At 40.7% G+C, this 22,931-nt stretch overlaps 1 protein-coding gene across 2 annotated transcripts in view; it reads right to left on the reverse strand.

The window, feature by feature from the left end:
• Positions 1-22,931, reverse strand: part of SESN1 (sestrin 1) — an 86,212-nt gene that overhangs the window by 6,694 nt on the left and 56,587 nt on the right. Inside the window, exons 1-5 of one of the 2 annotated variants that reach the window (XM_040983869.1) lie at positions 13,201-13,394; positions 5,244-5,309; positions 4,279-4,479; positions 3,518-3,700; positions 1,643-1,885 (exon numbers count right to left, since the gene is read on the reverse strand). In XM_040983869.1, coding sequence (XP_040839803.1) covers positions 1,643-1,885; positions 3,518-3,700; positions 4,279-4,479; positions 5,244-5,309; positions 13,201-13,302 — 795 coding nt within the window. In that variant the 5' untranslated portion in view covers positions 13,303-13,394. Of the gene's footprint in view, positions 1-1,642; positions 1,886-3,517; positions 3,701-4,278; positions 4,480-5,243; positions 5,310-13,200; positions 13,395-22,931 lie in introns of those variants that run through there. The other variant, XM_040983868.1, reaches the window with a different exon arrangement.

A 22,931-nucleotide genomic window follows, 5' to 3' on the forward strand; every position in this document is an offset into this window, starting at 1 on the left:
AACTCGGAGGACACTTGAGGCTTCTGGCTTCAGCCTGAACTAGTGCTGACCATTGCAGCCAGCTGAAGAGTGAGATCTGGAAGCTCACTCTTTCTCTGTCAAATAAATAAGTAATTTTTTTAAAGATTTATTTTTATTGCATATATGCAATGGCCGGAGCTGCTCGAGCCTCTTCCGGGTCTCCCACACTGGTGCAAGGTCCCAAGGCTTTGGGCCATCCTCGACTGCTTTCTGAGGGAAAGGGAGCTGGATGGAAGCTGAGCTGCCGGGATTAGAACTGGTGCCCAAATGGGATCCTGGCACGTTCAGGGCAAGAACTTTAGCCCCTAGGCTATTGCGCCAGGCCCCAAATAAATTAAAAAAATTTAAAAGTCAACTTCTACTTACTCAGTTAAATATACCAAGTGTTAGGTGACAGTATGCCCAGTGAGTGCATTAGTTCCAAGGGCATATTGTCTGTCACCTATGTCCAATATCTTTAAAATAGTAATCTGTTCTACTTACATAATTGAAAATGAAGCATATTCTTACATGGCTAGGGCTGGCCACTTGACTTCTGGAAATGAGGCAGCTGTCACTCTCTGGGATGAGTATGTAAGGGGTCCGATATATGAGAGGACTGGGTCCAGGTAGCTTGAAGGACAATGATACTGGTGGTACATAGAGCACAGTGCTCTATGATCAAGGCTAGAAACATTATTTTTGCCTGCTAATTTCATCCTGCAAATGCTACTTATTTAGCACCTGATAAATGCAAAATGTCGAACAAGATATTTTGCCTTAGAAATGTTTCTTTTGAATCTACAGTAACTTTGCGTGTCACATTTAGATATGAAAGAACTGAGGCTGAGAGAGGTTCAGTGACTTGCCTGACTTGGCTTCACGAGAATTAATACAGCTGAGGAAACATTTGCAAAGTGTTCAGATGATGCGATGCTAGCTCTGTGTTTTCTCTTTTGCAGTATAAAATAAAACCCTGCTTCACACTTAAGCCAAAGAATGCAGAGGGAATTTAGATTCACTGCATACAGGAACTGAATTTTGCTTATAGACCATTCAACTGGTTCTGTTTTAGAGAAACAACAAAAACTTAAGGACATAAAAAAAAAAAAGCCAGAGGGGAGAAGGAGTAAGGGTGAAAGCATTTTAACAAACTTACTTACACTGATATTACCTTGTATATTTGTACAAAGTTCAACGGGAAAAATTTGAAAGGGAGAAACTTTCCAATAGAAGTTGTTTAAATCTTCTAAAATAAGAACAACCGAGAAGTCGGCCTTTCTCATTTGTGCAAAAGGGAAGAAATGGGATATGACTGGCATCCCAAAGATGCCACCACTGCCAGGTCACACTGTTTGCTGCCTGTTTCCCGCCAGGGCATTGCAGTCACCAGTCACTTTGTAGCTGGCACTGGTAGGCTCATGCTGTTGGCTCCTGATCCCAAATTATTTGTAATCTTCTGGGGGTAGGGAATCTCATAATTTTGTATATCTCATAGCAACTAGTGACAGGCTTTCATCTTAATAAATATGCAGAGGGGCAGAGTGTATCCATGGATTTAGTAGGGTGGATTTTCTAAGAAGCCGAAGGAAGAAATATCATAGTGATTATTGTAATTAGTCTCATAACAAATAATACTTACCGAAACATTTCCTGCTGAGTTGACCTGCATCTCATCCACACTGTGATTGCCATTTGTAATGTCACAGATGCAGTAGTTACCCAGAGAAGGAGGTCTGAATGTGTGGCCACCGTCACAATGAATTTCTGGACTGATTCCACAGCCGAATGTGAACGAAGCAAGAGAATGGTAGTGTGTGAGCAGAACCACTGCGTGGACCAGTTCCGCAAGGGACCAGCTGTGTTCCTCAGCTTTTAAGAGTCCCTTAAGAGGACAGAAAAAAAAGTTCTTTCATATTGGTGTGGTAAAAGTATAGAGTTCATCTTAGTTCATCAAAGATAGGATTAGTGACCATACAAAGCCTAGCGTAAAATTACAATTCAAAACAAGCAGACGCTGTAATTTGCTAATTCATGAAAATATATTCATGAACAGAGCTTAACATGTTAATGTAACACGTTATTTTGATTTTTCTGAAATTCTGGCTTAATTTATAAATGTACTGGAATACATTTTGGTTAAGAGCAACTGCTGCATTTTAGTTTACTGGATAATGATGGAATGCCTATGTTGTTAGTTTAAATTCTCAAACCAAATGTAATAAATTTGTGTTTTAAAAACAGGCTACCATGTGAGTGCCATGCTTTGTTTATTATTGGGCTTTCCTAAGGAATTTTTGTCATGGGCCTTGAACATCTTCACTCAATATTCCCAAGTCACCAAATTAAAAGTTAAACATATAAGTGATTTTGAAAAAATAGAATTTGTGCATCTTCTGCTTCATTATCCATTTTACCATTTTATTTTCCTTGCCTGAAAATATTAAGACATTATATTAATCATATTCAAATTGTATATCTTCATAATTATGTAACCATTATATAACAATCTATTAGAAAGTTTTCTAAGAAAGATAAGACCAAAAAAGATGTGTTTTCAGAATTTCTACTGCATGGTAGACACAGCAGAGAATATGAACCCACTGTTTGTTGACTTTTTAAATAGAGGGAACTAGTTTAAGATGGCATTTTAAAAATAAAGATGCACCACAGTGAGATGCCACATCACACTTCTTAGAAGGGCTTTAAAATCCAAAACACCTGACCCCAGTGCTGGCAAAGATATGGAATAACAGGAATGCAAACTGGTAAAGCTACTTTGGAAGACAGTTTCATAGTTTCTTCCAAAGCTAAAAACAGCCCTCCCATGTGATCCAGCGGTCACATTCTTATTTATCCAAATAAACATAAAGGCCTGCCCACAAATGGATATAGCAGCTTTATTCATAACTGCCCCAAACTGGCAGTAACCAAGATGTCCTTTAATAGGTGAATGGGTAAACAAGCTGCCACATACCCGTCTCTTGGAGTGGTTTTTAGAGATAAGTGAGTTGTCAGGTCCCACAAAGTTGCCAGGCAGGGGTGGGGGTGGACTTTAAATGCGTAGTGCTAAATGAAAGAGGCCAATCTGAAAAGGCTGAACACTATCCATCTACCTCAATGACATTCTGGAAAAGGAAAATTATTGTGGGAGGCAATCAAAAGGTACGTTGTTAAAGGGTTTCAGGAGGAAGGAAAGAGGGCTGAATTGGTGGAGTAGGAGGCACTCACTGACAGGCAATGACTATTAAGTAATTTGTATGACACTGCACCTGCCAGAACTCAAAGACCTGTACAAGGTGGAGTAAACTAGGGGGAACCATGGGCTCCTAGTACTCATAAAATGTCAGCACTCCTTCATCTCTTATAACAGATCTACCACACTAACCCTACGTGGTAATAACATGAAACATGTGTCTTAGAAGCTACCTTTTGTACACCCAAAACTGCTCTTAAGAAAGTCTATTAAAAGTGGCTTTTGAAAATGGCAGCTGAGACGCATTACTTCATTACTTACCTCAATGTGTTCTTTGGTAATAAGCCAGGGTCTGTGGGCTAAAACTTTGTTGAGTTCTCCCAAGTTCTGCAGTTTGGGAGGAGCATTCTCTAAGCCATTGAGCCACTTGGGGTCTCCGCCGACGTGCAGGAAGTCACTCACATGCAGGTTCACCAGATAGGAGCACCGATGTCTCGCTGCAGCCTTAAGAGAAAGCAAAGATCATGACATGAGGCTTCGTAACAGTGAAATCCCAAACACTACAGATATTTCCTTCTGTAAGTGTACAAAACAGCTCGCTGTGCTGTTAGTTATGTTTTCAGATTTTCTATAAACTGCATAAATGCTGCTTTTAGGTTAGCATTTAAAGAAAAACAAAAACACCTCAGAGAGTAGTTCAGAAATATCGCAAGAACAAAGTATCTAATAAAAAGTATTTGAACTTTAGAAATTTTCACCTATATTCTACCTTTCAGAATCTCACATCAAGAGACTTCAATTAAAATATCATTTACAGATCAGATAGGTTTGACACCAATTTTTGTCAATATAAACTATGTATAGTAATAAAACAGGTTTTTCATTCTATTGTATCTTAATAGCCAGTCTTTCAGAACATTATAAATGTTTTTCTGTTACATCAGAAAGTAAACTTATTTAAACAACAGAGACTAACAGGAATCCTAACACAAGTAGGAATATGAGTATTTATTCCTGTGGCTAAGTACTAGCTATATCTTAGACCAATAAAAGCTGAAATGATTTTTAGTGAGTTTACAAACCATTATTCCGATGTAGTGCCGATAATGGAGGGGTAGTGGGCCATCCATCTGCAGTAGATAGTGTTGAGTTTTTAAGAAACTTTCTAAATATTGTGGGTGGAAAACCATCACTAATGTGATGTTATCCAAACGACCCAAAGCAGCAAAGGAATCCGCAAATAAAGCATGCATCTGTGCGTCTTCACTCCCCACTTGGAGAATCTGTATAAAAGAGAAAAACCACGGTCATGTAAGTTGCAAGTTTTAAAGAAAGAAAATAGGTGTTGACTGAATCCTAAGCATCATTCAGAAGCAGATTAAATTTGGTTTAAGAGAACAGGATTAACATTTACACTCAACTGGTAGCAAGATTTAAAAAAAAAAAACAGGTTATCACATACTAAGTATTATACAGTAGGGTCTGAACAACAGAGGTTGAACTTAAACACCACTTAGATACTTGGCTGGAATCTGGACAGAGAAGCAGATTTAGACTGTCAAAATTGCAGAGCTTGCAGAGACAACTAAAGGCCATCCTTACGCTACCTACTTCACTCAAGTGAGACGGAACCCAAATACTCAGCAGTGATTTTGAAAACCAGAGCAGAGCTGCTTTTACATATACAGAATTACAGATGGGATTCAGTGCACGTAACAACCCATGGAGATGGTCAAGGCTAAGTATCTCAGTGTACTGGCGAATCTAAATGACATCCAAATGTAAGTGGATGGTGTATTATTGGTTGAAACAGCCTTGGATTTACTTAATGGAACATGGGTGTCAAAGAAGCACCATGAAATACTAGAAATCAACACAAGTCCAGCAGCTTTCCAATCGTGTAGATTCACTGCCAGAAAGTGATTAACTATGATCTGCTCTGTGTGAAACATGTTGTTGATCAACAGCTGCTCCGATGCCAAGATGTGGGTCATGAACATTTTCCTTAAAAGCATACAGTTCACTCTGTACTTTACAAACAACATACCTCCTTTTCTGGGATGAATCGGCTTGGTCCGTGTCCTAGTGGTCGAGGAATTCTGATTCCAAGTTCCTAGAAAAGAAAATTACACCATCGTAAGTCTCCAGCAGTAAACAACATGAACTCTGAGAGTACAGGAATGGGAGGAAAAAACAACCAGTTAACTCAGAGACAGGCTTGTTTTGGTGGTTTGTTTTCATGGCCATATATACATACCACTCTTCTATTTGCATCACAGAGCTAAGAACAGCTTAGAACACAACTGACTTAAAACAATCAAACCTGTTTCACTAAAACCAGAGTTTTGCATAAAGTACTTGGCAGAAAGTCTAGAACAGAAAGTTCAGCACACAGCAGCCAACCCTGTGGGTTGTCAGAGAGACAAAATAAGACTAATGTGTTTGTACATCTCAAACTCAGCCAAATACCAAACCCTGTGCGTCTTGAGGAACTGAAGAGGCAGCATCTCCACTTTGCTGCCTTGACCTGGAAGAAGGGTAATTACTATGACAGCCAGAGGAAGGCCTCATAGAAAGGAGGCCTCAGTAACTGCTTAAGTTGACAAAAGAGAATGTATCACATGGCCTGTGTCCCTGATTTGTAGAATAATTTCAGAGATAACTCATTCCATTTTCAAATTTTCCATCAATTAAGCTTTGTATGTATGGGACGCCATCTACTTCGTTTATATTTTAGAAATGCTTAAGCACTTCAGAGTAATGGTTTCAGGCCTTTAACAGCTGTCTACAACACTGTACTTCATGCCGTCAATGCAGCGTGGTCAACAAAAACCGGATAAATGGGGTTCCTGCCAATACACATCCTGTATGGTGTGCTATGGAAATATACGTATGTAACATACATATAATTCACCTTTCCCTACTTTTTGAAATTTATATCCTATTCATCTTGTTTTAGTAAGTTAACACAAGAACAAACATATAATTACATAAAATATTATTTCTATTTTTCTCCTACTGTTCACAAAGGTTCTTCATGATATAAACCAGATGCCTTCCTTCTAAAGAAAAAAGGGAAAGAGCAACAGAGAAAAATACATGTTGCAATAGTTCAAGAAATCTGGTCCAAGTGAATGAAAACTTTTTGAAAACAAAATGGAGTTTTAAAAATTAGGCAGGACAAAATTTGAGAGAATCTTCATTAGAAGAAGCCAAGACTCAAGCTCAAAGGTGGCTATGGTCGCCAAATGAATGCATGAAAGAATAAATCATTCAGCTAATCTTACACTGGTTTACTCTGGTTATTCCATATTTATACAGAAGACAGTAATGTTTTAATGTTATATTCTTCATCAGAGGAGGCAATTAATTCACTAGTCTGGCCATGGATGTATCATGATTTTGATATCCAATAAAAATATCATTGCCAAAGAAATCATTTACATAAAATGATGCCTTTCAAATTGCTGGATAAAAATAAAAATAAAAACAAATTACCTGAAAGAAGATAAGGGGGAAAGAGACTGTTACTGATTTCCCATCTGTAGGTTTACCCCCCAGCTTCCTGCAATAGTCATAGGCCAGGCAGAAGCCAGGAACTCAATCTGTCTCCAACATGGGTGCCAGAGCCCCAGCTACGTGAGCTCCCACCTACGTGCTACCTCCCAGGGTGCACATTAGCAGGAAGCAGAACCAGGACTCAAGCCCAGGCACTCAATGAGACGGGGGGCACCTTAACCTAACCACTAAGCCAAATGTTGCCCCCTACATACATTTAAAAAAAATTATGTATTTGAAATTCAGAGTTAGAGAGGGGGTAAAGAGTGAGATTGAGAGAGAGAGAGAGAACCAGAGGGTGAGCTGGCAAGGGAAGGGGGAGAGAGAAAGGTGGGTAGAGTGTGCTTCCATCAAATGGCTCATTCAATGATGGTTCCAATGGCCAAGAATGAATCAAGCAAAGGACAGGGGAAGCTTCTGCTTCTGGGTCTCCCAAGAGAGTGCAAAGGCTCAAACACTTGGGAGCCATCTTCCACTGCTTTTCCCAGGTCATCAGCAGGGAGCTGGACTGGAAATGGAGTAGCCAAGACAGGAACCAGTACCCATATGAAATATCAGCAGGCAACAATACCTGCTACACCACAATGCAGCCCCTCCTATATACATTTTGAACATAGTATATGGCAAAACTGACTAACAACATTTATCCCATCTCATTTCTTTAATCTTTGAAAACACTGTTTTAAGAGATTGTCACTCACTTTTATAACTAAGGGTCACTACATTTGGCACGTCAGTATTCTTTCAAACAGGACAGAACTGGATGTGATGTAGGGACAATTGGAGAGCCACTCAGAACAAAGTAAATTTGGAGGCCTAAATCACACTTTACTCAATTAAACATGAAAAAAAAAAAGCCAAAACACACACAAACAAAAAACCCTACAGTACTAGGAGAAAACACTCATGGAATGGGATAGACCTAAGGAATGTCAGAAAGCTCAGAAGGAATAAATTATATGGTCAATAAATTTGATGACTTAAAAATAAACATAGGCCCAATGCAATAGTCTAGGGCCTAAATTGTACCCTTGCCTGCACTGGTTCAAGTCCTACCTGCTCTATTTCCTACCCAGCTTCCCTGCTTGTGGCCTGGGAGGACAGTGGAGGATGATCCAAAGCCTTGGGACCCTATACCGGCATGGGAGACCCAGAAGACACTCCAGGCTCCTGGCTTCAGATCAGGTTAGCTCCAGCCTTTGCAGCCACTTAGGGCGTGAACCAGCAGAAGGAAGATCTTTAATCTCCTTCTCTTTGTAAATCTGACTTTCCAATAAAAACAAATCTTAAAAAAAAAAGGGCAATACAAATAACAGGAAAAATCTCCTGACACTTTTAAGTAAACAACTTCACATTAACTATATTGAGGTAATATTTTCTCCAACAAGACTGCTTAAAAGCAAAATGTTTGACATCAGGCTTGTTGGGAGTAGGTGGAGAAATATTCACTCATTGTTTATACATCATTGAAGGAAGCGTCTAACGTGTGAGGGGGAAGAAAACATCAAGAGTCTGAGTGTTAGTTATGGGACCAGCACTGTGGTATAGCAGGTAGGGCTGCCACCTAGGATGCTGGGGTCCCACAAGGACCCCTGTCTGTGTCTCTGCTGTTCCACTTCTAAGCTAGGTTCCCGTTAATGCCCCTAGGGGAAACAGTGGAAGGTATCTGGGCCTTTACCACACACGTGATTCCTGCTGGGCACAGCTCTGGACACTACAGTCATTTGGATGATCAGTAGTTTGAGGCTCTCCTATGGCTGAATGATGTTTTATAAAGAGATTGAATTATGTTTTTCCCCCTATACCAAATACACTTTACGCAGCAAACTTTTATGTAACAACAGTTTCAGAATTCTAAATTAGTGGTTATAAGGACTTCAAAAACTGAATATACTGCATATATAAATGAGCTATACTTACGTATAGGTTTAACAAGGGCCTTTTCCAAGGACTCTGAATAATTCTCCAGTCTTTGTAAGATCAGCCCTATGGCCAAGGTGAGTGGCTGTGTCAGGAGCACTGTCTCCTATCTTCCCTAAGTCTTCCATCATTACACCTTTCTTTCCTCATTCCTTTTAAAACACATCCTTTCTTGCGACCAGCACTGTAGTATAAAGGCACTGCCTGTGATGCTGGCATCCCATATGGGTGCTAGTTCAAGCCCTGGCTGCTCCATTTCCAGTCTACCTCCCTGCTAGTGCACCTGGGAAGCAGCAGATGATGGCCCAATTCCTTGGGACCCTGCACCCACGTGGGAGACCCAGGAGATGATCCTGGCTTCTGACTTTGGATGGGCCCAGCGCTGGCTAATGAGGCCATATGGATGGACAGTGCTCTAGCAGGTAACAGACTTCTTCCTCCCTCCCTCCTTTTCTGTAAACTTTGTCGTTCACACAATAAATCTTCACACACACCCACCCACCCACATTCTTTCTGAGTGAAAAGTCCTGAGTCTTAAATAAGGGTAGTCAGGAAAAAGCAGCATTCTTCAGACTCATTGTCTAATACCTCTCAGTATTAAGAGCATATTTGTCTCCCTGATGAGGAGCCCGTCTGGAAGGAGAGAGGGGGCCAGGGGCACAGGAACACCAAGAGAGCACAGGAAAGGAGCCTGATGTTACTGAGCTTAGTGTAGCTCTAACTGAAGCAGCACTACCCTACTCACACCTGGATTACAGGGGTCAAGTCCCAACTGAACTCAAGAGGTTGTGAGGTGTCTGAGTCATCCTAGAAAAGCAGAAGGGGGAATGCTGGGGTGTGGGAGGAGGAGGAGAGAACAGTAATGGGAAAGATTCAGAGGCAGAAAAAGGGAAGAGGTGCTATCCAAAGTCAATTCTTCCTCAAGCACAAAGGACTGATCCACACTGACAAAAATGAGAGTTACTGCACTTCTAGACTCAAACACTTTTTTTTTTTTTTAAATAAACATTCAGGGGCTGGAATCCAAAGATACTCTCTCCTTTTCTTAGCTGACACACGGGGACACAGTGTTCTACCTAATCTGGTGCCCAGCAGAATACAGGACTAATCTGAGGCGTTCCTGATGAGGTCAGAGATTGCATCCAAATTCATCCCAGTGTGCACACTGGCAGGAAGTGGAGCACTGACTCCATCCAGCCTCGACTCCCCACAAATTAACCCCTGGGAAAAGTAAACAGGTGACAATTACCTTCAGACTGCCCAATGGGGCTGGTTACCACTGGAACTTTTATAGACTCATCTTGGAAAAAAAGATTTAAAAAAAAACCACTTAGGACAATAATGGAATGGTGCATCAAGTATGGCAGGAGAATGAATACAGAGCAAGCTGGGTCAGAGGTCTGGTGTTAGTAAGTGTACAACTGTCAAGAAAACATGTTAACTTCTGAAGTGAAGGGTTCTTATCTGTGACACATGGGTGGTGATGATAAAACAGCAACAATATGCTGGACTCAGAACCCTAACCAAGAAAAGAGAGAAGACAGAACAGGTCAACCAACCATCTCAGCTATATCTTGGCAGCGAAACACGGGGCAAACAGAGACTCTATGATGGATTTTTCAACAACCTCATCGTGTTTGGAGTGGCAAGACTGGCAGCGATTCATAACTGCTGAAGTATCAAAACCACTTAAGCAAGAACCTCAGAGCATACCCTACATCCAGGACCTGGGGAGGGTGGGAAATTGGGTGAGCCTTCTTCCTTAATACCCCCCTTTAAACATGAAGGAAACAAACAAACAAACAAAAAACAGCAACAATGTCAGCAATCCCAACGACCTTCTGCACTCCAAATTATTTCACATCACAGAAGCTGGTATTGTGGTACAGTGGGTTAAATCGTTGCTTAGGATGCCCACACCCCATATGAGCATGCCTGGTTGAGTCTCTGCTCACGCACCTAGTGAGCAGTGAATGGGAGCTCAAGGACCTGAGTTCCTGCCACCCTTGTAGGAGACCCATTTGGAGTTCCTGGCTTCTGGCCAGCAGGAGAATGAACCAAAGGACTGAAGGCCTCTGTCGTCCTTCTCCCTGTAAACAGATCTTTCAAACAAATTCAAATTCCTATTTAGGTGACTTTAGTTATTCCTTTGTCTACTACTGTAAGCAAATTTTGAACTCTGAGCAAATTCGGGCCAGTCCAGATTCCAGGAAGCAGAGCTACCAACAGAAAATTGCTTTGGCAAAAAGCAGATGGAGATGTGGATCACAGCACAACCTCACAGGCTGGCTGAAGGTGTGGCTGGAAAAACAACAAAAAAAAACCCGCCATGAGAACTCAAAGTTCTCTCTCCTCAACAGCCCTCTTAGCCATCTTTGAGAGACAGCAACAAGCTCTGCATCACAGTAGGGCCTCAAGTCTCTGATCTCATATCTGTTTCCTCATCGGTGCCTAATCCTACCACATTTGTCTTCAGAGTATGAAACCTCTCAGTGGGTGTTGCCAGCACCACAGAACTGTGTATGTTTTGTATCTCTGTATGAATCAGTGCTTGTGTACTCAAAGTACTGTTCTAATCAGATGGTCCAAGCCTGTTTATGGATCTCTGATATCCTGAAGAGAATGGAGGAATGACATGCCACAAATCCAAACTGAAAGCATATTGACTTACAGTGTTCATATACCTGCAAAACTGGCTGAAAAACAAAAATAAGCAAACCACTTAAATCATGTCATTTTCCCCACAGCACTTATTCTAGATGCCTAACAACATTACTGAATCACAACAATGATATTAATCTTTAAAAAGAAATTTAATACAAAAGCAGTCGGTGTTTTTGAAACACATTCCAACAAAGTAAAGATACACTGTGCAAAAAGTCTTAAGTTCCCCCTAACACTTTCCCAGTCTCTGAGGGATTCATTCCCATAGTCTGGTGTTGGCCTTTTGACATTCAAATACTTTAAGTAGAAACAAAGAGGTCTATAAGTGTTACAAAGTATCCCTGGTTTGAGTATATACTAGTACTTTAGTACTTCTCTAAGATGGCCATTGACACTGCTAGATTTAGATAGGACCTCCAGGTGCTTTTTTTCGTTGTTGTTGTTCTTTTAATTGTACTTTAGAAAAAAGAACAAAACCCACTGATTTCAAAGGACTGCATTTGTAAGGGTGACACAGGCTATGAGTTCCATTCCTGGAAAGAGTTTCACTTAAAAGCATTATGGAAGCTTGCTCTTTGAAAGAATTGTGTGAATTCTTTTGTAAGTGAATGGTTTTCCTGTAAACCACTACTTGCCAAGTTATCCTGGTGCATGCTTCAAGTATTAAAAATGAAACATAACTATACACAAAGCTTCCTGGTTTCCTGAACACAACTGTCCCCGCCCCCACTCCACCCCAGGCACCGGAATGCACAGGCAAGCTAACATGTCTCTCTTATCTTCCAGTTTACATGGCTATATTTAGCAATTCTGGATCTAGGCAAGAACCAGAATTCTGCACAACAACATCACCCAAAATAACACATCTATTCAGGCAGGCTCATTTCTACTTAAAATGAGAAAGACCTGTGCACACAGAAGCACTAATTCAACATTTTGCCGCTGTTACACCTCTTAGGTAATGCAGTTCTCAAAGCAACCTCACCCGGGATGTTTAAAGACTGTTACGTTATCCGTAAACAAGGAGCATGTAACCATCCACCCAAGTCAAAATCTGCAAAACGTATCCGCTGCTCTACTCTTCATGAGCTCCATTTAAGTGTGCTTATTAAATATATACTGATAAGAGACTCCATTTACCAACTAACAAGCACAAGTAACCACCGAACCAGAGTCATTTTATCAAGCAAACCTGCAGAGTATCAGGTATAATTCATTATCTTTAGATTTCCTGATCCAAGCCAGCAATTCAGAACAGCGTTTTGATTTCCACTCAAATTTTAATCCCGACGCCTCGACTTTGCTCCTGTATCATCCTTGGACACAAAGCGTTTCAAAGGTTCACATTCTATATGAAGATGCACTATCAACTCCCAAGCAGCGCCCTGTTTGCAACCAACTCGGAAAAACGCAAAATGTCACAATTCATCCGCTCCCTTCTAGGGCCGATCCCTACGCCAAAGCGGGGAAACGCGGTGCACACCCCACGGGGCTCGCAGAACGCGTTTATTCCGAGCAACATCGTCTCTTAACGGACTCACAGGCCAATTCCCCCAGTTTGGAAGCGGGATGCGAAGGGGGCCGGGCCGTCGGTGCCGAGAAGGCCAGGGCAGGAGCCACAGGCAGCCTTTCTCAGCTGCGGCGCGCTGCTGGCCCGGGCTTGTGGAGACTTGCACGGGGGGACGACGGTCTTCGCACCCACGCCAGCCGTCCCTTCCCCGCCGCCCGTCCTCTGGGAGCGTTTTCGGTGCGACCGCGGGGAGCGACGCGAATTCGGTTGCAGTCCCAGCACCTGGGCCTGGGGCGCGCGCCCGCGCGCCCGCCCGCCCGCCTGCCAGCCCACCAGCCCCTCGCCCGGGTACCTCGTCCTGGCTGCGGTCCCTGGCGCACTGTCTGCAGCTCACCAGCTCCGAGACGGCCAGCGAGGCCCTGTACGCCTCGTTGGCGGCGGTGGCCAGGCGCATGTCGGCGCGGGACGGCGGCGGGAGCGCAGGGGCAGCGGAGCGCGGGGCGTCCGGCCGCGACTCGGGGCTGCAGCGCCTCGGTCAGCGCGCACGGCGAGGGGGCGGGGCGGCGCCGACAAACAGGCCGCGCGGCCCCGCCCCGCGCCCGTCACTCCGCCGCCCTACGACCGCGCGCGCCAATGCGGACGGGCGGCGCAGCAGGGCTCCGCCCACTGGCCGCGGAGGGGCGGGTGGTCTGACGCCGCCGAGCGAAAAACAACCTCCAGAGCCCAGCTCCTAGCGATGAGCTAATTTTCAGGCTCGGTGGGCGGGGAGGGGAGACTGCACCCGTGCTGGCAGGTGCAGCAAGCCCTCGGGCTCCAGGGAAGGGCGAATTGGCCTCCAGCTCCCGCTGAAGCCAATCACCTAGGGCCAAACAACAACTAACCTCCGGACTGACCCTTCTCTTTAAATGTCAAGCACGGCCGTTTCTCTCCTTCCTTCGCAGCAATGCCCAGACCACACTGGATGGGGCTATGGCCTACATTCATTGTAAAGTTTATTTTTGGCGAGCGATGTCAAAACTATCTCACTCTCTTACTGAGTAAATACGCTTTTCTCAGATTTCTCCCCACGTGTGTATTGCAAAGCTTTGTAATTTCTCACATTCCTTCATCAGCCAGCCACTTAGGTTATAAAAACTCTCTCAAATCTGTTAAGGACATTAGAAAATTCTAGATTATAAAAAGGCTCCCATGATTGACAATGTTGGATCTAGAGCCCAATCTCTCAGGTACTGTGTCCAAACTACTTCCTAAGTAGCTCTACTGGCATCTTTTTCTTAAACACACACCACAATAAACTCAATTACATCTCTCTCTTTTCACAGGTTTGCCCTTATTTTTTCAAAGGTTTCATACTCCAGTGAAAAAAAATGTTGGAGTTTCCTGAAAGAAGGAAACAAATGAAGCTTAAATCAATAATAACTGATAATGAACCAGGTTCATTAATGAAAATAAGTTTCAGTCTTAGGAGCAAGGTTACAGTGTCTCAGAGAAGACTACACTACTCTTTTAGTTCTGGAATGGTCACATTTTACACACCCAGCAGGTTCAAAATGGTTACTGATGATCTCCTTCAGGTAAATAAGATGTTACCGATCCTTACAAACTGCTTTTTAAACACAGCTAGAGCACCCAGGTTTTTGTTTTTGTTTTTACTGGTCAAGAGAAGCAATTAGGAGTGAATGCTAACATAGAAGAAAAGGTATAAACTAGTCTAATCAAATGCCCACTCAGTCATAAACAAACAAAACAAACTCAGTTAATCATCCAATTTGGAGTCATAGGACATACTCTCCAAGATAAACTGGCTGTAAATTAATAACTTGCAAACATAAGTGCACTGGCTGTATGGGACTATAAGCTATGCATAAACAAAAACTAGACAGAAAATGAAGTAACTACAAGAAAATAATGACTCTTTCTGGAAGAACTGAACTGTCAGTTTAGTTTTCCGAGGGAATAACATAGTTCCAGTTGTATATCACAAATAATATAATTTCAAGTGTCCAGGAATATAGTTCCAGTTGTCTTATTCGTGACATTAAGTATTGATATTTGCACAATGCAAAATGCTCACCTTTACAGTTCTAATGAGAAGCAAAGGGGACACTGGCCTTCAGCTAACCTGAAGTGGCTTAAAGTGATAAAATGTAAATTAAAGCTGCACACTGCAACACAGGGAAGTGTCTGACACTTGGAGCTTGGTAAGTATTTATTTAAGAAACATTTCAGACATACTGAGATTGTAGAAGCAGCTCCAACTAGGATATCCCCTTTCCTAGGAGGCTTGAATCTATTTTTTTAAGACTGCCTTTCATAAAAAGAAATGTAATTTTAACTTACATTCGAATTCAGTGGTTTACTAAGAACCTTCAAGCCATTAAATGTTGAGATTCCTTTATGGTCACTATAAAGACTGACCTACATACTTCAAAGAGCACTAATTTCTGCTCTCTTGCATATAGTAGTATGTGAATTAGTCACATTATTCTCCAACATAAGAAAAGGTTGCTTCCAAATAAATCCAAAGTAAGCAAGAGTTCCAACAAACGTAATAAATGATCTGTAAATATTACTGTGTGGGTTTCACTTCTGGAAATGTTTTCTTTGTTATTTTCAGAATTTTACTTCTTGAGCAGCCACAGGTCTTGGAGGTGCTTCTCCTCTGTATGGCCAGTGGCAGGCACATCCAGGCCCACTGAACATCTGCTGACATGACAAACACAGCAGTGACTGAGAAGGTCTATGCTTTGGATACAGATCACAAGTTTTCAGAATAGACAAGCAGTTGTCTGACAAAGCCTGATTTTTCAATACTTTCTTTAAGGAATGATTCAAACTTCTCATCCAAGAAGTAACAGCAATTCTGAAATATTTCCTGGATTCTGAAAATGTCTTGTTCCACATACAGAGCTAGATTGACAGAAGGTTTACAGCTCCTACACCTGTTATTGCCAGGAGTGCACTCCTGTTTTGTTTTTGTTTTGTTTTTTCCAGTAATGAGCAGGTGCATATAAGTGAAAAACATAGTAATATCAAATGGCTTATCACCAGAGAATTATGAAATCACTATGAAATATTAGGAGAGTCGAAAGTTGAAATGGTGGTTCAAGCTAGGCTTCCTAGAAGACATAGCTGAGCTTAAACTCTGAGGATTAGTAAAGACGCCCTGGTAAGAAACTTAAAATGAAGGTTTGGAAAAGTACAGGCCTAAGCGATGGTCCCAGCCAGAGATACAGTGATGTGGTTGTTTGGGGGAAGCTGAATAAAGAAGTGCATTGGGCTTGAAACACAGGAGAGTCATGGAATGAGTTTAAGTAAAAACCGAGTAGTAACAGGGAATTTGTTGAAGTTTCATTAAGGAATATCACTTGCATTCTTGCTAGTAGTTGAGTTGCTGAAGTTCAGCTTTAAACAATAGGGTGGAACAATATTTGCATATTAGCTAATGCTTTGAAAAATGAGAAGGGGCAAAACTGGAGGTAGAGTGACACATTGGGGACAAACTTATCAAGGCAACAGGGTTTGTTGGCATTGAGAGCAATCTGTTCCTTGATGAGGCAAGCATGCCTCCCCTTACCAGTCTCTGAATCTGAGGAGAAAAATCTCAGGCTACCTGTTCTCCTGGCTAGGTGCCTTTCTCGAACTCACTGGATCTCTAAAGTGGACGATCAATTCATGAAAGGCAACAGCCAGATTTTGGCAGAAAGAATACTAATCAGGCCAAAAGGCATAATAATGCTTTTCTGGATTACGTTTCTCATTAAGGAGCTAACATGCTACAGATATGCACATTTATTCATTGGAATTAGTTACATTAGCAATTGTTTTAAAAACACACAGCAAGGGGTTCAGCTAATAGCGCTTGATGCAGAGTAAGAATGGGATTGTTAGGGCTCTGCGGTTTAGGCAATCTTGGGAGAGGGGGACGGAAACCAAACCCTTTTGTAATTTGAAACATCTGATTTAAAAATAAATGTTGGCTCACGTGTCTACTTCCAAGTAACAAAATTCCCACTATTAGTCTTAATTATACTTTTCCATTATATTACTTATTTTTCTTTTCCTGAATGTATGTAATGATACATCTGTATATCAGAAAGTTAAGCCCGTAACAGTGAGATGAATGGCAACGAGACAAGGGGCCAGATGATAAGAAGGGGAGACATAGCGGGATGAAGAAAAGGGCAAGAATAATCCCCTACGCAGGTCAAAGACCAGATTAATAACTCTATGTTTTTTAAAAAAGTGAAGCAATAAATGCTGCTTGACAGTTACTTCTGCTTACTAATTTTGTCAAGATTTTCCTCCCCCAGCTCATATCTTCCTGTTTTTATATATACAGTTTGTCTGCTAAGCACTTTTTTCCTTTTCAACATCATGTTTGGGGTACATTAAGATTCTTTTAGCCCTGAACCTTAATTTTATATTGTTCTTGTTTGTTCTCTACTTTTTCCACTTATTCAAGTTAATTTCTAGGTCTATTACTTTAAAGAAGCAAAAATGTTGACAAGCCTGTGGTCTCGTCTTTCTTTTCTGGTGCTTGTTTTAAAAGTGCATAGTGTTTAAATCTTTACACAAGGATTTAGAAATATGGACCATCATGCATGCATACTTTCCAGTAAGCAGTATTCCATACAGTTTGGCTTTAAATTTAAAAGTCACTTTTCCTCTGAGAATCAATGTATTCACCAGTGGTCAGGTTTTCCAGGCTGATAGTATTGTCTACTCATATATCAACCCGTGCCTATCAGAAGCTACACACTTTATGTACATAAAGTAGATAGGATTGTTTTCACTTAGCAAATTTATGATACAGAAACTCTTAAGGCTTGGGTAGCCAGCCCAAGGTTAGAAGATAAATGAAGCCTAGCATTAGAATCTAGGTCTGTCTAAATCCAAAGCAGCAGCCATTACTGCAGGTTGCTTCTTTGAATGAACATCTATCTTCAACCATATGATAACTGTACACCAGCCTAAGTTCTCGCTTAAAGGGGCAAAAAGAAAGAACAGAAAGAAAGTGAAATTCATCTCCCTTGCTTATATTCAGGGTGAGATCCATTAAAAAAAAAAAAAAAAAGAAATCATGGAATAAGTGGTTGCAGAGAACAGCTCTCCTCCATTTCTCCAACTCTGTACTCCTCTCCGGATCTCTGTCCAGGCCCTTGGTGACCCCACGCTTTTCAAAGCTCCCTCATTGTCTGGATGGAGTCTACAAGACCTTTTAAATGTTCCTAGCATTACCTTATTCCTCTTAGAAAAGGTAGTAGGCTTTAGGAAGAAAGGCAGATTTCTTGAACTACATCACAGTATTTATTCTAAATGATGCATCTCATATTTACTTGACCTGTGTTAACAGAAAGCAAACTCCACAAAATCCAGTTCCCAGGACCTGGCACACAACAAACCCTCAGAAAAGTTAGGTTTTGAATGGAACAACTGTGAACAGGTATTTCCATAAAATCAAACAACAGTAAAAACCTTAAGTGAAAGTATAATAATAAATTCCAAGTTTTTCAAGATACAGGCAATTAGAACAAATGTTTTTAGAGGCTGCAGGGGTGGGGTACTTGATGCACAAGTGAGCTCTGTGTGGAAATCAGCAAGTCTCAGGGTCACACCTGCTCAACAACTTCTGCTTTCAGACTCCCCTGATTCTCCGTGGGAATCCATAGCCACGCCCTGACTCGATGTTCCTGCGCCTGCACTTCCAGGACAATAACTACATGGGTGCTGGCAATGATATGGCTGGATCACTTGCTAAGTCAGGCAGGTGTGTGCAAGTCAGACGCTGCCTATATACAGACCATTGTTTGACAAGATCATGGAACATTTTGTAATCAGGCATAGCTTTAAATATCCTCGGAGCCATCTAAGGTGAAATAACAGGAAAGAAGGCCTTTCTAGATATCAAAACTAAGCGGGAGAATTCATTCAGAAGTATTGTAACTTTTAGAGGGCTAACTACTTTTCAGTATCACTGATTTTTAAAATTTTATTTACTTACTTTACAGGCTGAGACAGTTTCATCTGGGTGGTTCACTCCACAAATACCAGAAACAGTCTGATCTGGGCAAGCTGAAGTTACAAGTATGTGGGAGAGCAGTAGGGGGCAGGAAGACAGGATCCAGTAAGACAGTAAGCAAAGGGCTTACTGCCTCTCAGGGTCCACATTAGTAGCAAACTGGAATAGGCTAAATACCTGTTCCAGCATCAATACAGAAAAAAGAAAAAAGAAAAGGAATGGTATAGTATGAGATTCAGGAAGGAGATGAGTGTGGTGGGAAATTTAGAACTTGATACTACACATTCTTTAGCACTACAAAAGAATTTAAAGAAAAAGAACACTACTAAAAATTCACAAAAAGAACTGAAGTTACTAACTATACAATCTATGTAAGTAAAATTATTTCTTCAACTAATGAATACATTGTAGTGTGAAATTTTCAAAATAATTTAAAAATATTTATTAGTTTTTATTAGAAAGACAGATTTACAGAGAGAAGGAGAGACACAGAAAGATCCTCCATCCACTGGTTCACTCTTCCAAATGACAGCAATAGACAGAAGTGAGCAGTCCAAAGCTACAAGCCAGGAGCCTCTTCCTGGTCTCCCACATGGATCTAGGGTCCCAAAATCTGGATTATCCTCTACTGCTTTCCCAGGCTATAAGCAAGGAGCTGGATGGGAAGTGGAACAGCCAGTTGGTGCCCATTTGGGATGCTGGTGTTTGCAGGTGGAGGATCAGGTAGTTAAGCCATCACATCAGCCCCTAAAAAACATTTTTGAGGGGCTACATTTCATTTGTACTTAACAAAAATGTAACCACATATGAAAATGTCTTTAAAATTCTCATAGTGCTTCTGTTTGTGGGCACAAGCAGAGAACTGGTTTAGTATGTAACCTATGATTTCAAATACAAAGAGTTACCACAGGTAGAATATATAGACTTACAGAAAGTAGAACAAAACCAACTGCAATTATCTTAAAGTTAACCCTGTGTCCATAGTCTTGATGGAAGCCAACTCACCAGTTCTAGTTTCTTTTTAGAATTGAGTTGGTTAAAATGTTTGGCCAAATGCATGCCACTGAGTTGTTAGCACAACCAGAACAGAATTATAAATGCTTTATTCACATTAAAGACAATTTTAAGACAAAATAGTAAAGACAATCTTCCAAGAGTTACAAGTTCCTCTTCCTTTGTACCAGACCTTTCTCTCTGCAAGTCCCCAACCCCAAGGACCACAGCCCTGGAGAACAGAGCTGTGCAGTGTATCCGTGCTTGATCAGCTTGGAGAGCCCCCACTCAACTCTTTCAGTTGCAGGTTCTTTAATCCTTTAAATCACCTTCCTTGTTTGTCTCCTAAGGGTTGTTATTTTCCAAGAGAGTATTAGGTTGTAGATTTTTAACCTGGGCACAAAGTACAAGGCCACATCTGGAGAGACTACTGGCTTGTTATTATGTATCTTACAAAAAAAAGCCTGCCACCAAGCTTTCCCATCTACTGCCCTCCAAAACCCCAGTGTACTCTCTACCCCTCGTGGGCAACTTCCCTTTTGCTCAGAGGGTACAGGTGCCTTTAGGGCACTGAAATTCAAAGAAATAAAAATGTTTATTTTTGCTTATCACTACTAGTTTTCTGTTTAGCTAAAACATGTTCTCAAAAAAAATAAGATAATACCTTTACAAATTATGCTTTTACATGAACTCAAACTTGAACAGAATTAAAAATTATTTCATTTGCAGTAATTTTTGTGTTATTATTTTTAGCACATAATTGAGAAGCAACTCGAACATAAATATTCCATTTGCAGTAAGAGTGTAGTTTTCTTAAATTTGTGTTTATATTTTTTAGCAAATAATTGAAAAATACTAGAATTTTATTTGGATGATACAAAATGAAGAGGGTATTATTTTTCTTATGATTCTAATTTTAAAATAGATTTGGCAATGCTTATGCACAGATTTGAATGCTGTTATTTTGCTAATTAAGAGAGTACAATATTACATAACACCTTATCAATCATTTATTTTTATTGAATACCAATTTCATGCATTTAATTTTTCGAATCCCATGAACAAGCAGAAATATCTTGAGATTAAGGTTTAGTGTCAAACTTCGATTTAACCTTTCATATAAGTCATAGAGATTGGATGATAACTTGGGACTCAGTTATGGAAAGCTAAGTGAGGAGTCATCTAGCTGATTACCCAACTAAGCAACATACATACATATCACCAACAAAAACTCAAAAATCTCTTGACTAGCTAAACCTTTCTGTTTGAAGTCCCTATTTTAAAATGAAGAAAATTTAAGTTACAATCTTTCAAACTTTATTTCAGTTCTTACATCTTACTTGTATACATATCTCCTGATAATATAAGCTTTAAGGTATCTTAAAATTGGCCATCTCCTACTATATTACCAGTGACTCTTAAATTATTCCTCTTAGAATCCATTCCTTACAAGTACTTTAAAGGTACTAGGACATAGTATATTTGAACTTTCTTTTTTCAAAATAACCTACAATATTAAGTCTTTGCAGATGGTACTAAAGATTATTACCAATAATTCAGCTACTGGATTAAATAAAGCTTTTTCTTTTTAAGGTTTATTTATTTTTATTGGAAAGATATACAGAGAGAAAGAGAGACAGAGAGGAAGATTTTCTGTCCAATGGTTTACTGCCCAAGCAGCCGCAACAGCTGGAGCTGAGCCAACCCAAAGCCAGGAGCCAGGAGCTCTTCTGGGTCTCCCACAGGTCCCAAGGCTTTGGGCCGTCCTCGACTACTTTCCCAGGCCACAAGCAGGGTGCTGAATGGGAAGCGGGGCTGTGGGGATTAGAACTGGAGCCCATATGGGATCCTGGTGCATTCAAGGCGAGGACTTAACCACTATGCTATCGCGCCGGGCCCAAATAAAGCTTTTCAACCAACTCTATGAGCTTTGCAAAAAGTTATGTTATCATATCAGTAAGCAGGAAGGGTAAAGATAGTGTGCTCCAGTCTTTGAACAACATTATCCCTATCTGCCTCCAACTGACAAATCTATAGCAGTGAATAGGCTCCTAGAGTAGGTGGGTACTTAACTTTAAAAATGCCAGGAGAAGGAGGGAGTTACCTATTAAAAGTGAAAAACTTAAGTAAAAATAAAAGTTCTAGGAAGCAGGCTCAGATACAATTGTTTAATATATGTCCTTAAAGGGGATAAATCTATCTTGTAAATATCAAAATGCATGGCACATCTTAACACGACTACTTAGTTTACTGCATATTACATAGTTTGGTACAGTTTCTGTTCCAGTAGAACTGTGATCTAACCTGTCTTGCGTTTGGGTCTGCACAAGAAAGGATTATCCATCTCTGGGGCAGGGGGTGGCTACCTTTCCAGGAAAATGGAAATAAAGTCAACCTCCCCGTTCTGTGACACAACATGCCAGTATGCTACCAGTAGCCTTTATCCCAAATTACAAAACTTTGACCTAATAAATAACTATTTTCATATTATGCTTCAAATCGAAAAAAAAAAAAAACTAATAAAGTACTTTGGATTTGTAATAACTTTTTGTTAATATTCAGATAAACTTTAATTCTTTTAGCGAGCAGATTTTAAAATAATGCTCTTTATACTTACACCTGCTTATATCAGTAAATTCAATTTTCAGGCACTCATGCAGGTTTTTAAAAATTTTAAATCACAATATTTCAGTTTGTGTATCAGCCATATAAAATTTAAATCTTAAAATACTGTACACTAACTTTACAAATGGACAGTTTGTTTTTTTTAAAGTAAGCTTTAAAAGATGCCAGAAAAAAATGCATTTCAGGGGAAAGCGCAAAGCAGAATCAAAATAGCAGGATGCAGTTCAAATAGGTCACACTCCACTTTTAACTTTCCTTAAGAAAAAAAAAAAACAAGCTTAGCAACAGCATTTGGCCAATCACAAAGCAGAAAAACAGGTAAGACCTCAATTGCTGCAGACACCAATGAGGACCGACCTTCAATTTTTTTTAAATGATACAGTGTTAGAGCAGAACACAACCAACTATGAAACAGGATATACTGTCCTGGGTTAAAACGAACT

Source organism: Ochotona curzoniae, unplaced genomic scaffold (assembly GCF_017591425.1).
Source record: "Ochotona curzoniae isolate NIBS_2020 unplaced genomic scaffold, NIBS_Ocur_1.0 contig_3819, whole genome shotgun sequence".
In the NCBI taxonomy this organism is placed as follows: domain Eukaryota; kingdom Metazoa; phylum Chordata; class Mammalia; order Lagomorpha; family Ochotonidae; genus Ochotona; species Ochotona curzoniae.